This window comes from Clarias gariepinus, chromosome 6 (genome assembly GCF_024256425.1).
Source record: "Clarias gariepinus isolate MV-2021 ecotype Netherlands chromosome 6, CGAR_prim_01v2, whole genome shotgun sequence".
In the NCBI taxonomy this organism is placed as follows: domain Eukaryota; kingdom Metazoa; phylum Chordata; class Actinopteri; order Siluriformes; family Clariidae; genus Clarias; species Clarias gariepinus.
Window position 1 is genome coordinate 26,063,408 of NC_071105.1, and position 16,862 is coordinate 26,080,269.

At 34.7% G+C, this 16,862-nt stretch overlaps 1 protein-coding gene across 2 annotated transcripts; it reads left to right on the forward strand.

The window, feature by feature from the left end:
- The first annotated feature begins 9,438 nt into the window (after positions 1 to 9,438).
- Positions 9,439 to 13,384, forward strand: mitfa (melanocyte inducing transcription factor a). 2 transcript variants are annotated; one of them, XM_053498587.1, is made up of 9 exons: positions 9,439 to 9,471; positions 9,725 to 9,937; positions 10,336 to 10,431; positions 10,527 to 10,644; positions 10,885 to 10,974; positions 12,134 to 12,190; positions 12,307 to 12,382; positions 12,561 to 12,708; positions 12,974 to 13,384. In XM_053498587.1, exons 1-9 carry the CDS (start codon positions 9,439 to 9,441, stop codon positions 13,382 to 13,384), a joined length of 1,242 nt encoding a protein of 413 aa, XP_053354562.1. The 2 variants fall into 2 exon arrangements, with proteins under 2 accessions (XP_053354562.1, XP_053354563.1); XM_053498588.1 differs by lacking the exon at positions 10,885 to 10,974.
- Positions 13,385 to 16,862: the final 3,478 nt, after the last annotated feature.

The following is a 16,862-nucleotide window of genomic DNA, read 5'->3' on the forward strand; positions in this document are numbered from 1 at the left end:
CAGCTGTCTGGTTGAAAGCTAAAATCCAAGTAAAGCCAAGCAGATAAGTCTGTGATAGAGGAATATCCTACACCAGAATATTTCTGTTTAAAGTACTTGTTGTGTGATAAATCTGCCTACGTTAGTCAAATATTAAAAATACTGAGATGATGGATTCAAAGCAAGATTGTACTTGTGGCATCCTAAAATCCCCATGTGAATTCTGTAGCCCGTGTCAGTCCTGGGGTAAAAAATATTGCTCTTTGCGACCAAACTGTGTTAAATCCATAAGGGGGATTATCTCTACTCAGAGAATTCCTCCTTTAATTCGCGCTGTGTTTCCAGACTTTTGGCGTTCAGCATGTTTAATCCTATTTTCTCCACTACACTGACGTATTTTTCATGGCTTTGATTTTCTGGTTGGTCTGAGTGGACTGCCTAAACTAAATGTGAGGGAGACGACATGGTCATACTCGTAAAATGATTAAATCTGCAAGACATCAACCATCTAAAAAGCTCTGGTAAGATGCCTTTATTTATATGAAATAACCTTTATGAGGCTACATTATTAGAGAGATTGTACCACATTTGCAGTAAGAACTGAAAGAGTCCATGAGAAATTAGACAGTCTGGCTGGTGTAAGTGTTTCTAATGACTTAAAATGACTTTCTATGAGATCCAGAGAGAGCACATATTTGTTTGCATAGTAACTGCAATTATGTTAAGGGGAAATTGGACATGGTTCTAGTCAGCATAAACATAAATGCTGGTTTTGTTGGGGGTTCATTTTTCAGGTGTGGTTACTGTGGCTGAATAGCTATAATATTGATGTAAAGTCCATTTTGCAAACGGTTGTTCTGTTATGCATTTCCACCAGGAAATGCAATGACAATAAAAGAAACATTCTATCTATCTATCTATCTATCTATCTATCTATCTATCTATCTATCTATCTATTTCTTTTTTTTACTTACTTTAATATGTTAGTATTAAGTGCATATATGCTATGCAGTAAAAGCAGACTATCAGTTTTTATGCTGAATGCTGTAGTTCTGGCTTTTGTCATTTATAGTTTTTGTCTTGCATGTTGCATTGTTTAGGTAAAAAACCTCCTCAGGCACATTGTTCTCACATTAATTAAAAAAATAATGTTCTCATTCAGAAGTGCTTTTTTAATGTCTATCTTAATTACCAGACTTGCAACAGTTTGCTTGTAGAGTTATGTGGCAGTTTAAGCTTTGATAAATAGATTAGCTTGTCTTTACAAAGTAGGCAAAATTTGCCTATTCGGTACCAGGCAGAGAATGGTTAAGCATTTAAGCGAAAACATTAAGCCACAAATGCTTGGTGAGCCTTTAATTAGTACAGGCACCTATGACCTGTCTAGCAAAGAAGCAGCTCAAGATGACAAATTCAAACATGGTTTTACTACACACACGTTCCAACACCCCCAGCTAATTCAAACAAGAATGCCTATAATTCCACATGCTATTCTCATACTAGAACATATTTAGTAGAAAAAAAAAAACAGTCACTTCTTTGAAATGGTGTCAGGCAGATCTGTAGGATTTAATGTCATGATTAACAGTGTGAAACTCATTTCTGCATGGTATGTTGAGTTTCTAGTCAAACCCGAGTCATATATTATTGTAATGGGGATTCATTGTGGGTCTGGTCTTTTCTTTGTAAAGATAAGGAAATTCATGATTGTGTAAAGCTGCTTTTTTTCAGTGAATAAAAAAAAGACACAACATTCTTGCAAAAATATGCTTTCATCATACTGTTAAAAAAAGGATTAGTACAATGTGAAGTATATCACAATCCTCCCACCAGATCACTGAAGCACCAGCAACTCTTTATCAAGGAAACTTACTAGTTTTGTTTGACTTGTTTATTAATTAATTCATATTAATTTAACAGTTTCATGTTTCAAGACAAGGCTCGATAGCAAATTTATCAAAATGTTTTTTTATTATAAACGAATAAATAGAGACCACAAATGACTATGGCTTGGATACAAACATGCAGTTCAATTTGACTCCCTTTCCTGAACCAGTCATCAATTACTGGCATGTCTGTTGCATTTAAAGGGAAAAGTCAGGATAAACAGTTGTGCATACTGAAAGAGGATCTTGAGTCATGTAACAAGTTCTTCTTAGGAATCAGTCAACCTCTTGGTTTTTTTAACAGGTTTTACTCGGCCATTTGCCTCGAGTTGACCCTGCGATCAGACCCCTCCAAATCTCCATTAATGCCTTCCTGAATCGGTTATGTAAAATCTTTAAGAGATGGTAACTATCTGAAAATTAGTTAAAACACTTCAGTAGAGCAGATCAAGCAGCAGAATTAGTTGTCAGGACTTGGTTAACCAATCTGTGTCTAGTCTACCAGACTGGCTTCATATTGCTATGTGACCAAACATGCTACGCAAAGGAGAGCAAATAAAGGTTACAGGCTGATTAGTTTATATAGACATTTGCTTTTGCATATGTGGAACAAGATTTAGTGCATTTGGGGAGCATCTGGATTTCCACCGGAATGTGGTGCTAGGTAGGTGATGGGTCTTAATGAGTCCTAGATGAACCTGTGGTTACTTAAAAATGGGCCCAAGTAAATCATCTGTTGGAAATATTAGGGGACCACGTGGACTCAGAGCATAGCAGAGGAGCAGGTTGTTTTTTTTCTGGACTGAGCAATTGTTTAATATACAGAACATCCCAAATGACACTGTAAAACATCATTCAGGATGAATTGACTACTGTATGTGGTTATATGATTCAGAAGAGTTGAGTACCAGCATAAAAAAATGCTTTAGGGTTCTTAGAGCAGACATGATATGATGGTAGACTGTGCTGCATGAATAAAAAGCTTTAGTAGATAAAGGTCTAAGCATGTCTCCCACATTTCAGAATGTTAAACTGTACCAAAAATGTGAGTGATTTTAAATAAGAGTAGAGAACTGCTTATCTGTGTGGGCTATCTCAGAGGAGTGGCAGAACTAGTGCAATCGAACTAAAACTTTTAAAGAACCATTCATATTTTGTAAAAACATCATGGGTTTAGAATCTGGTCACTATGTATCAGCACTGTATTTGCCTACTGTATGTCATTTAAGCATTTAGCAGACTATGACAACAAGCCAATTGGATACAGAAATTTTAAGACCCTTAGAAGTTTTCTAAATTGTAAACTTATTCTTAAAATGTATTTAGTTTCTATGTTTAATAATTTGGGTTAAAATATGTAACAATAATAAACTACAAATAGTTTTTAATGTTTATTAATACATTCAAAATTAAAGACTGAGTGTATGTGTGTGTGTAGAGCGGTGTCCAATAATGTGCGCGCACACAGACAAAGAGCAGACTAAGCCTTAAGCAGAGAGAAAATGTATTTTTAACCTCTCTTATAAGACTAGCTTTTGCTTTACATGCACACACACACACACATACACACACACACACGTGTTAATAATAAACAGTACACAGTACACACACACACACACACACATACAGATGCAAAATAAAGTAAGTTTTACGTGCACACACGTAGTCACAGTGTTATAGTAAACAGTACATGCGTGCATGGATGTTGATTATACCAGTAAGCACACTTATACTATAAGTTGATTATACTTAGCACACTAAGACCCAGCAGGGGAGACGATTACCCACAATTCCTCAGCGCAAGAGAGTGAAAAACCGTTTTCTCAGTTGTGATCATGTGACGCTCGGCGTCAAAATAAGAAGAGCATGCGTGATACATGATACTCGGTACTCGTAAACCAAGACTTGTTCATTTTCCAAGTCAAAATCTATTAACTAATAATCTATTAAACATTGCTTGTCTTGCGGAACACTCGCAAACCGCATTACTCGCAATCCGAGGTTTCACTGTATACAAGAATATTTTTGCAGCAGTAAAAGTACCTAAGTTCATGCTAGAGTCCCAGCATTCTCAATCGATGATGAAGGGCCTTGGTCAGACACATATCTACAAACCTACTGGTCACTATAAATGGAATTCAGTGTTAGTTTGTAGAGATAGGAGAGTTGAGCAGATGGGTAATCACTGCTTTCTGCTCGTATTATATGATTGCTAGGAAGGCTGCAACATGAAAATCAGCCATTCCCATCTTCAAAAACAAGTAGTTATTTAAGGAAATTTATATGCAAAAGGAAGCTTTTCACAAATTCTATGACCAAATTTCCAAGCATGTACTGATTACCTTGACAACCAATAGCCAAACCAAGTGACTAAACCATATGGCATGACCAACTCTTCATATTGTCTGGGGGTGGTATTGAAAGTGAGTTTTAAAATCATCTTCTCTAATGAATTTAAAGAAGCCATTAAAACAATAATGAGCATTGGATTAAAACCATGTTATGATAAAGGGGTTTGTGTACTCTTGTCTAGTAGTCAGATCTATACCATCAGATCTGAGAGAAGAGACCACACAAGAGCAACCCTAATGTAAAGTAAATCCTTCCCAGACTAAATACCTGGTGCTGATCTGTGAAATCAGGCCTGGAATAAGGTCTGAAGATGAGGGCCCGCTGATCAGACCAACCTGATATCCTGGTAGGTCTCAGCCTGAAATGCAGACAGGGAGCCATTTTTGGGCTCAACACATTCAAGATGAATAGTTGTGTCACATGTGTGACAGACATGTGATAGATAAAGATCATTTTTGAAGTACATGCTTTAAAAATCACACTCTTCACCCTTTCGTGGAACAGTTTATTTCAAAGTTTTATAGAGGAGACTCTGTTAGATAGTTGTTTGGAAATTAAAATAGAACAGTGCAGTCCTGACCAGGCCATAGAAAAGCCATGCTCTTTACATATGCAGGTTTTAGGAGGGGTCAGGAGAGGTGCTAATCTACATGTTCACGTGGATTCTACATGGATTTGATTGTAATGTTTTGCTATGTTGTGAATCATTAATACTGTACAAAATCTGTCACACATTATGATTGTCATATTAAAACAGTAGCGCAGGTTTATGATTTAGGATTTTAGAATCAAATACTGTACTGTATATTGTCTTGTTCTTTTGTCTCCTAGGCTATGTTGTAAATAACAGCAAATTAGCAAACAAATTTTTTAAAATAAATAAATAGATGAATAAATATCCATGAAATTGCCTCACTGCTAACCAGCTGACTTTTAAATGTCATCAGATTGGAGCTCCACATGCATGTGTGGCTCACGGTTGCCTATTCGACTTCTTGGTGGTCGATTTGCCCTTTAAATCACACTGCTTCAGGCCCAAACAACTCCTGCTTTGTGTGCCAGCTTTCAGAGACACAGGCTCATTGCTTAGTACTCTATCAAATCTCTGACCCTAGAAACAGACCCTCTGTTCTGTTAAAAAAAAATAAAAAAATAATTCTGAGAACTGGAGGAAAATAATTTAGTTTGAAAGTAGATCTGATGGGCTAGGAAAATGTTTTTTTGTTTTGTTTTTCTGGATAGATTAAATTTAACTATTCTTTACATGGTGTATGTCTGATTCTTTTGGCCCAGAGTTCAGTGAATTCCTAACTCATGTTTCATTTATAGCTGTAAAATTAGAGAGACTTGGCTCAAGTCAGTTCTATTCTCTTTTATGTAAGTAATTTTTAGATTGAACTTTAACCTTATTTTTATCAAACATGTATGATTAATTCATTGCCTGCTTGGACAGAGTGACTAATTGCCTGGTCTTTCTCTCCTGGTCCTAGATAGAATTCATTCATTCTGTTTTTGGTGTTTGTGGCTTTTGCGACACTGTGACAAATCTGTCTCTGTCTCGACATCCCCATTTGGGTGCAACAAATATTTTCTGGCTGGGCATCAAATATGTTCTTGCCGTCAGAGTCTTTACTTGTGATAACTGAGCTAGTCCAGTGGAACACATAAAGACTACAACTGTTTAATCACTTAAGCAACTTCAAGTCAGTTCATGTTAGCCCTTCTGGCATGTCAGCGCAACATTTTTTTTAAATGTCTCATTGCCATAGGCTGAGAAGCACGTCATGAATCTTTGTTTAAAAAGAACCTCTGTTTATCCTCGTCTTGCTTGTGTGAGATATAGAGGGGAAGCGGGTGCTATGGTGAAATCTATCCCTCTCTGAAATGAATGAACGATAATAGTATGTAGAGCTGTCTAACAAAAAAAAAAAAAACAGTCCTGGTTGCTTTGACGAAATTTGTTGTGACTAAAATGTAAAGAGTGAGTTGGTGGTGATTGCATGACCAGTCATGCAACTTATCAGTCTGATATTTATGTCTCAACAGCACAGAGCTGAGCACTACAAATAAAAAATATATATATGAAAAAAATCTTTTTCTACAGTACATATTTTCAATGCCATGAATGAGTGTTTTTTTTTTTGTGAAAGTTGTTGTTTTAATGCAAGCAGCTCAGTCAAGTCTGAAATTAAGAAGATAAGACCTTGTGTCATAAAACAAATATAAAGCACAATAACACTCATCATACCTGAAAATTTGAAGTCTAAAATATGTTTTAAGATTTAAATTTTAAGGGTTCAAAAAAGGGTTCAGAAAAGCTTTAATTAGAACTAAATATAACATGTAAAGTTCTGAATGTCCATTAGGATTTTTTTTACATGGTAACTTAGACCCCAAATCCCAACCAAGGAATAAACCAGTACACTAATTAAGCCAATTATTTGAGTCACTATTTATATTTTACATAATGTCAAAGGCAGACAAGCAATACTTTTGGCCATAAAGTGTATATACACACTGGAACAAGGTTGGAAGCATAGCATTGTCCAAGATGTCTTGGTATTTCTTGATAGCATTAAGATTGTCCTTCACTGGGAATAAGGGGCCTGATTAAAACACCTGAATTCAAAAATTAACAGGTGTGGTTAAATACTTTTGTCCATACATTTCTTTATTATTATTATTATTATTATTTATTATTATTATTATTATTATTATTATAATTATTACAGTTTTTCTTATCTTTTTCTCCTCCTGTTGTTAGATGCACTGTTTTGTTCTCATGAAAATAAATAAATAATGTATAAAAAATAGAAACAAAAGCAATTTATTGAACAGAAGTTTTTCTTAAAAAAATATGATTTAAACTCAGCTGCCTCAAGATCCCATTAATGTCACCAAGAACTCAAGGATATGTTAACTTTCCTGGTACTTAGGTACTGCATGTACTGCCTTACACTGACTGACTTTTTTTTTTTTTTTTGAGAACATAGCTTCTTTTTATTTAGAGTGCACTCTCCTTATCCCAAAGACTTCAGGCCAAAGAAAGATGCCACAAACTTTCAAAATGGGGGAAAAGATAAGGAGGAACAAGGGGAGCATTCTTCCTTTCTATTTTTTTTTAAGCCAGCATCCTTCTAGGCTGGAGGGAACTGTCTGTTGCATACATCACCTTTTAGTTTGCGTCCATAAAGTCCATCTGCACACTTTTCTAACGACATCCATCCATAGAAAACCACTGAACACTAGACATTTCATAAAGTCATTTGTGTATATACAAATAATTATAATAATTTACACTATAACACTAAAAGACTAGGCAATACACATAAATATATCAATTTATTTATAAAAAAACAACTCACAAACTATGTGTTTAGGGAAATGATTTTCTTAAAATGTAAATTCTATATATATTCTATATATAATTCTATATATTTTATAAAAAATAATATATTTTTTTCTGCAATATTTTTTAAACATCTACTAAAGTAACTGCTTTCTCGCAGTGGAAAATGAAGTTGAAGCGGTGGTAGAAAGGAAGAAAAAGGAGAATTAAAAATATTATGTAAAAATGTCCTTAGAACATCCAGACTGCTCAGTAGACTGCACATCAATAAAAATTATTACAATCATAATGTTATGAAAACATTCTGCTAAATTAAACTAATTAGCTGGCATAAACCACAAAATGGCCTAATCTCAACAACACAAAATCCTCGTCAAGGTGTAACAAACATGACAGAAATCAGGTCATCACCAGCTTACGATTCATGTAATCACGCAATCAAAGTGAAAACTAGGAAGCATTTAAGTAGCATTATAAAACGCTAAGACTGGTAAATCAGGACTTTGGTGCAGACCTCAATTCCACACGTGTTGAATGTGAACATGTCTCTTGCTTCGGGCAATAACAGCAAAGATGTCTCAATCGCTCCTCTGTTAGGCCCAAGGAACAACAGATTAGCTTTGTTAACACAACTTAATGATACTTGAAATATTTGGAAAGAGAAAAAAAATCTTTCAAAGAATTGCTCAGAGGAGCATTGAATCTTCAGTATTCTTTTTTAAATATTACACTACAGTTAAAATCATGCATTGATTATGAAATTACATTTTCAAGTAGTGGCAGGAAAAAAAACCTGGGGCAATTCTTAGACATGGGTGTGAATCTAGAGTTGATGCACATGCTTTATTTAATTACATTCTAGCAGACTGCATTAAGATTTGTGTTTAGACATGTTTCCACATGCAAAAAAACATGATCGAGTATGTACTCGACAACGTTCCACTCGTGGACTTTTAACTGGAGAAAAATACTTTACTGTGACTTTAAATACATTTTCCAAAAGCATTTTGTTTACAATTCACACATAAAGCTTTGGTATTGCATTAATGATAACATCCACATCAATTTTCTTGTTATTCAGACAAATATGGAATTCAAATCTACGATTTCAGTTTGCTTAAATTATGCACTGCTTTGCTGATTTTAATGCTGCGATGATGTCGATGATATGCACCTCATATATCATAAGGTAAAAAATAAAGTAATTGAAGATTTTCGCATCAAAGATTCCTCCCATAAAGTAAAATAATAAGCTGTATGACCATTAGAATATATGAAATCCATTTCAAATATTATGCCAAAGGATTTTGATACTCCTTAACACAGTAGGTAACTATTTAAAAAAGATGGTCTATCTTTTAGGTAACATATATATTTAATTAGTTATCTAAGTAGTTAACATAGTATAATTAATAAGTTACATACATCTGGGTACTCTCACTCTCTCTCTCTCTGGGAGATATGGTTAACTCACGTTAACATTTAGAATTTACACTGGAGTTTTTTTTGTTTTTTTTAATTGAATCAACAGTAGCAGTAATTGTTTCATGGGTTTTTTAGAACAAATAATGTTTTATGCAGGCAGAGTGGAACTAAAGATGAAACAGTAGTTAGCCCTAAGCCAATTTCAGTTTAGAGAGGAGCAAATCAGTTAAAAAGAGTCTTTTGTGGAAGGGCAATTGTGACGTCAAATAAGCTCTATAAAAGGATATCATTTAGGGGAACTCAATAAAAGGCAAACAAATTTTGGCAGCTGAGTGTAGACACTTGCTCCTGAGTTTGCTTTCATTTGGTCACTTTTACTTGGTTTAGTTTATATCACAAAGTGATTATTTATTACGTTCTCTGTGTTAATCTGTTGCGTGTAACAACATGCTGGACATGCTTGAGTACAGTCATTACCAGGTGAGAGAGATCATTAAGGCTTGACCCTGTATTATAGCCAAGTTGAAATGAGAGCATTTGAAACAGAACCTTGTTGTTTAAACTTTGCAATTTGCTTATAATTGAGCTAATATGCCATTTTTCATTTATCTTATTCTTACATTTCTTTAATAAGATACAAAACAATTCATTCAGATGAAAGATGTCTACATTTTCTGTGGCATGTGTCTTGTACCGTACATGATGGACTTTTGGACTTTTCTCCTTCCTGCAGGTGCAGACTCATCTGGAGAACCCCAATGAGTTTCACCTCCAGCAGAGTCCACGGCAGCAGGTGAAACATTATCTGTCCGGCACACTTGGGGCCAAGATCAGCCCTCCATTAAGCATCCAGCACCCGGAGCACGGCATGCCCCCCGGCCCCGGAGCCAGTACCCCTAACAGCCCTATGGCACTGCTCACCCTCAGCAACAACTGTGAGAAAGAGGTAACTCACCGTACTGTTCTGTCATAGAAGTAAACACGGACAAATCATATTTATACTGCAAAGATTATGTTTATGATTATGTTTGCTTTAACCTGAGACCAACATGCTGATATGTTTAAAAATTACTGTTCTGTTTAAGTATAAAGCAACAAATTAGATTTTTAATTCCTATGACATGATCTACACTTCTTTCTTCACACGAAAAATTAATTAGACAATTTTAGAGATAATAAATGAAGTAAGTTGGCTTGAGATTTGCAATCCGGTATACAATTCATCTCCATAGAAAACCTATTCGCATTATAACTGTACTGCAACTGCATATTCAGTCATGAATATGGATTATAAAGTGATCTTAATAAATATTATTTTGCTTATATGGTTTGCTGCTGCTTCAGATGGATGATGTAATTGAGGACATTATCAGTTTGGAGTCAAGTTATAATGATGACATCCTTGGTTTGATGGATGCGGGAATTCAAATACCAAATACGGTAAACTGAGGCACAAATATTTTACAGATTTTTCAATTGTTTAAATAATTTTTGTGTTTGTTTATATTTAATTGTTACATTTGACTTCTTTTTAGATCCCAGTGACAGCAAATCTCCTTGACATCTACAGTAATCATGCACTTCCTCCAGCTGGAGTCACCATTGGGAATTCCTGCCCATCTAGTTTACCCAACGTCAAAAGGGAATTCTCAGGTATATCAGCTTCTGTTAAATCTGTAATAACCCATAATAGAGTACCTACAAAGCTATTTAATCATAGTTTTAATCATAAGACAGAATTTTAATAACTTATAAGCCTCCCATAAACAATACACAGTAATATTAAATTGGAATTATTATTATTGTTATTATCATTTTTAATTAAGCTATCCCCATTGGGTGCAGTTTTAAGCGCACAGTTGCAATGATAAATGAAATCTATATTGTGCCAAATGACTCCAGCTCCTGACATGATGCACGTGGACCAACCTGGACCATGTGGAAAGTTTGACTCTTATCAGAGGCCCGAAGGCCTTCCAGTAGGTATGTTTTCGATTAGAATTGACCAAATTATGTGTTTTCACATGTATTCTTAGACTGCAGAGGCAAAAAGAAAAGACATTTTAACCTGGATAGTACATGTAACATGCATTTTAAGTTTGTGCATTTATAATAGTGCAGTAAATTGTACTTAATTGAAAATACACACACAATTCGGATGCCTGATTATGAGAACACACACACACACACACGAATTTGAAGATTCTTTCAGTTTTTTCGGCATTTATGTATGTTAACTGCACTTGAGTTTTTGTTAATTGTCCATCCATCCATCCATCCATCCATCCATCCATCTTCAACCGCTTATCCAAAGTCGGGTCGCGGGGGTAGCAGTTCCAGCAGGGAACCCCAAACTTCCCTTTCCCCAGCCACCTCAGCTAACTCTGACTGGGGAATCCCGAGGCGTTCCCAGGCCAGTGTGGGGATATAATCTCTTAATTTAGTCCTTGGTCTGCCCCGTGGTCTCCTTCCAGCTGGACGTGCCAAGAACACCTCCCTAGGGAGGCGTCCTGGTGACATCCTTACTCCACCTCAACTGACTCCTTTCCACGCAAAGGAGTAGCGGCTCTACCTTTAGTTTTGCATGGATGACTGAGCTTCTCATTTTATGTCTAAGCGAAAAGCCAGCTGCCCATTTCAGCCGCTTGTATTCATGATCTTGTCATTTAGGTGAGGGTAGGAACAAAGGAACAAGGATCGACCGGTAGATTGAGAGCTTTGCCTTTTGGCGAAAGTGTGGTAAAGCGACTGCTCGTAAACAAGACCCCAAGATACTTAAACTCCTTCATTTGGGGTAACAACTCACTCCGTACCTGGAGTAGACAATCCATAGGCACTCGCTGATGGGCCCCCTATCCAGACATGGCTCCAGACATGGCTTTCACCGTGCAGGGTCACTTTACTCCTCTTTTTTTATGTTTTTTTTAAACAATAGTCTGGCCCCTCGTCTGAGACCACTTTGCCTTAAGAGACCCTACCAGGAGCACATGGCTTCAGACAAACGCTCCCAGGTTCATGAAGGCACGCAAACCTCTCCACCGCGATAAGGTGGTGGTTCCCAGGGGGAAATTGTAAATGTGTATGTTAATTGTAAGTTTGTTAATAATTTATTTATTTACTTATGTTTGTATTTATTTTTCAGAAGCAGAAGTTAGAGCTTTGGCAAAAGAGAGACAAAAAAAGGACAACCATAACCTAAGTAAAAACAATTCTTCCCTCATTTAAACACAATTTGCTCAGTGTTGTTAAACAAACCTTTAATATGCTTCATGTCTAACAAGCATGCTGCTTACTTTTACTTTTCTTCCTTTCTAGTTGAACGACGACGACGCTTTAACATTAATGACAGAATTAAAGAACTTGGGACATTAATTCCCAAATCAAATGATCCGTAAGTCAAGGAGCTAGTTATAATTGCCAGCATTAAAAATCACAGTATGACTACCTAAAAGTAAATCCACGAATATGTCTCTTTGTGGGTATTAATTTAAAGAAACACATTTAAGCTGAATCTTTACATGGAGGAACGAGTTGTGAATTTACTTATGGATCTACTATGGATTTTATAGAGACATGAGGTGGAATAAAGGAACTATTTTGAAGGCTTCAGTGGATTACATAAGAAAGCTACAAAGAGAGCAGCAGAGAGCAAAAGAGCTGGAGAGCAGGCAGAAGAGACTGGAACACACCAACCGACACCTCTTACTTCGCATTCAGGTACACAAAATGAATTATTCATTACTGAAAATGGCTTTGTACTGGTAGCCATACCAAAGCTTTGAAGCAGCATGAGCTTGTGACAGTACTAAAATAGGAAGTGTGTTACACTTCAGTAATAGATAATGTGAAATTAAAACATATAAACAGGAGGAATACATAATATATTAGAAATGTTTTACCCTTTCACAGCTCATTTACTGATTTGTGTAAAAAGACATTTCAGGTTTAGCATAATGAATATAAACATGTGTTTATGGGTCAGGAGCTGGAGATGCAAGCTCGTGCTCATGGCCTGGCTGTAGGAGGTTCCTCGTCATTCTGCTCCAGTGAGGTCATCGCCTGCACCATAAAGGAAGAACCTATCAGCTACACCAGTTGCTCATCTGAGCTGTACACTCATCCACACCCCCACAGCCCGGATCATTCTCGGCCCACCACTCTGGACCTCAACAATGGTACCATTAGCTACAGTGACAGCACAACAGATGAAACAGATGCAGAGCTCTACACAAGCCACAAAGATCACTCAGCCAAGCTAGACGACAGGTTTCTGGACAACACAATGTCACCAGTGGGCACCGCTAAGCTACTGCTCTCCTCAGGTTCCCCCACACACTCCAATGACAGCAGCAGAAGCAGCACAAGCACAGAGGAGCAAGACAAAACCTGTTAGCACTATTAAGGAACTTTCAATAACTCTTTATGATCATTTTTTTTTTGTTGTTAGCTTGATTGTACTGACAGTACTAACAGTAGTGTTGTCTGTCTAAATTTTGATTGCAAATATGGCCATATTTTTTTTAATTGAGGTAGTAGTGCATTCAAAGATATTTGTGTGCACTTCTAAAAATATGCAAGAATTTAGAACAGCTGGAATTTTTCAGAACTTTTAAAGTATTATTCATTACTTTAATTATTTTGTATCATTCGAATAATTTAGTTTCCTAATTTTTTTTTAAACAAGTTAGATTCCAGTTTATACTATTTATGAAAAAAAATTATGGACACTACAAAAAAAATTACTGAGATTACTTCTCATTCAAATTTATTTATTATTAGCATATCTCTGATCTGCCATTTAATCAGAAATAAAATTAGGTTACTCTCTTAGGTTACTAGGTTATTATGGACATTCATTTTAGTGTCAAGATAATAAAAAAGTTTAAAATCCTTAAAAACAATCAATATTCTACTATATAATAACAATAATAATAATAATAATAATAATAATAATAATAATAAATACCCCTTATAGTCCTAAATATTTCTTTTTATCAAAGTTAGGAAAAATATATTACTCGTGAAGAATGTATACCAAGTATAAACTAGTAATAACAAATAGACTAATAGTTAATAGGATTTCCTTCAATATGTAGTGTATAAATTAGTAACCAACCAATATTCATGTCATTTTTTATACTTTAAGAACAAATTAATAGTGATAATCCAAATTTCATTATTTATGCAATGTCTTTATGCAATTTTTACTATATTGTGAATTTTTTTTTCTGATATATTGTATTAGAAAAGTTAACTTCTGATTACTCCCAGTAAAATATTTATTACATGGTATACACACACACACACACACACACACACACAATTGGAATTTGAAGTATTTGCTTATTATTAACCTGTTCGGTTGTTATTTGATTTTATGCACTGTAACTACAGAATGTTGATTTTTCTTCCTCGGATTATTAAGAAAAAGAAAAATGATTCAAAAACTAATTTCGAATAATTCCAAACACTCTGTTTTATGCTTCTACTCAGCACATTCACAAGCACAACCAAAGAACCATTAGTGGTTCTACTTAACTTTTTTGTAAAAGTGTTATATAAAGTTATAGTAACTTGAATAATTATATGAATAATTAGTTCACCACTGAAGTGCCTTCAATTTAAAAAATAAACTTTTACATATATCTTCTTTGTCTTTCGGCTGTTCCCTTTCACATATATATACACAATCAAAAATTCCCCTTCCCTTATTTGAAACATTAATTTAATTCTTCCATACTACAACAATTAATAATTAATAATTAATACAATTAATAATTCTTCCATACTACAACCTTATATTAAAATATTGCTTTATTAACACTTTTGCTCAATAACCAGAAGAAATGGTCGTGATGTTTCATTATCTGAATATATTCATTTTCAGAAATAGATTTTCAGATTTTTTTAATGGAATTTACAATTTAAAAAACAATATTTCTTTTGATTTTAATCTTATGAATACACAAATACACACACACACACACACACACACACACACACACACACACACACACACACACACACACCAAGAAACAACAACAAATTTTTCATAATTTTAATACACAAAACAGGAAAAAAGAAAAGAAAGTCTTCAGTACACTGAACATACTTTAATTAGTTTATTGTAATGTTCCTTTTACAGATATATTTGTATAAAGGAGGCATACTGTCTAATCATGCTTTATATTTTAAAAAATCCGTGACAGTCTTAATGTTATAGTTGCTAATGACATTACTCATTAAGCTGGTCAAAAAAATAGTAAGCTTTTTTCTTCTTAAGCGTTCCATTGTTTTTGATACAAAATAAATATCTATCTATCATTTGCACTAAATTATCTGACTTGCCTGTTTGATCTGTGCATATTTGCATCAAAAAATCATTGTTATCCTGACTACACAAAATACAGTACTATGACATACATGCTAAGAGTGCATGATCGTGATGAAACTACAGTTGAAATTCAAGATGTAGAAATTCTGTCATTGCATGCAGGTTCATAAAAAGAACACCTGTAAATCTAATAATTATACTGTATATATATATATATATATAGTTGTTCTATATTAGTAATATAGTAATATAGAAACTATATTACTATAATATGGTAATATAGTTTCACATTAATACAGATACTACAGTATATTGTTATTCAGTCCCCTCTTTCTTAAACTGGATAAAATAAAATGTCTCCAAAGATATAAAACTAATCAAAACTAATTATTTATAATAAAAAACATTTATTTACTAATAAAAAAAAGCAAAGTAGGTCACAATATTTAAATATTTCTTTCAACACGTTTACATATAAGAATGTTCACTTGTGTTCAGTTAACGCACGTGATCAGTCCAACAACATGTGCATTATGTCCAGGGGCATTTTAACTTATCCAAGGACAGACAGAAAACTCTATTTTAATTGAAGCTCTAGCCCCTGACCCGAAGTCCTAATCTTTGAAATCGCAAAAAGACTTAAGCACTATAGGGTAGGTGTATCAATGTGCACAGAAAAGCCTCATTTCAGAAATTAACTTTATCACAGAAGATACAAACAATAACTCAGGGCTAATATTCTGGTGGTTTATCCTTAAATAGAAATCCGAAGCATAGCCACGACTAATTATCTATTTTATGAGTAATGCGAAAGGCATATACAGATATGCGACTTAGTCAAATGTAAATTTTAAAATTCAACATGAATAATTAGAAAAGGCTAAAGTCAACCAGTTGGCACCAAAAAGCATTAGTAACTGACTGCATAAAAATGCAATATATTTGTTTTGCTTTAAATTGTTATTTCATAACTGTTTTGAAATAAAATTTGAAATTTTATTAGTTCTAATAGTTAACCATAGCAAAAAGTAAGCGCTATGAAATATGTATATTTGTGATAAAACTTGCCATGTGTCCGCTATTGGTAATTACATATGAAACATAGGAGGGCACTGATTTGTACACACACACACACACACACACACACACACACACCCCAGTCCCCTTAAACCAATGTGAACTAGTTCAAATCTAGCAGTCTTGACACAAATTGGCCAGATCAAGCTCAAATATAGACAGATCAGGATCAGGCCATATGCTGTTTATATTTAAAGTATTCCTTAAGGACCAGAGCTTATGTTCTTCGATTCCTCCACTTTCTCCCCTTCTTATAATATAGTGATCAAAAATCAAAATTGCCCAAAAGTAAAACAAAAAATTGATTACATACACTTTTAAGTAGACAACAAACATAGTGTGAGAAAAGTGTCTTTTGCGTTACTTCCGAATCAGCCCAGCAGATGGAGCTCTAATATCAGTGACAAGTTTGAGTCTTTCATTTAAATACTGTATTGAGTTTAAAAAGATCCTGGCACAA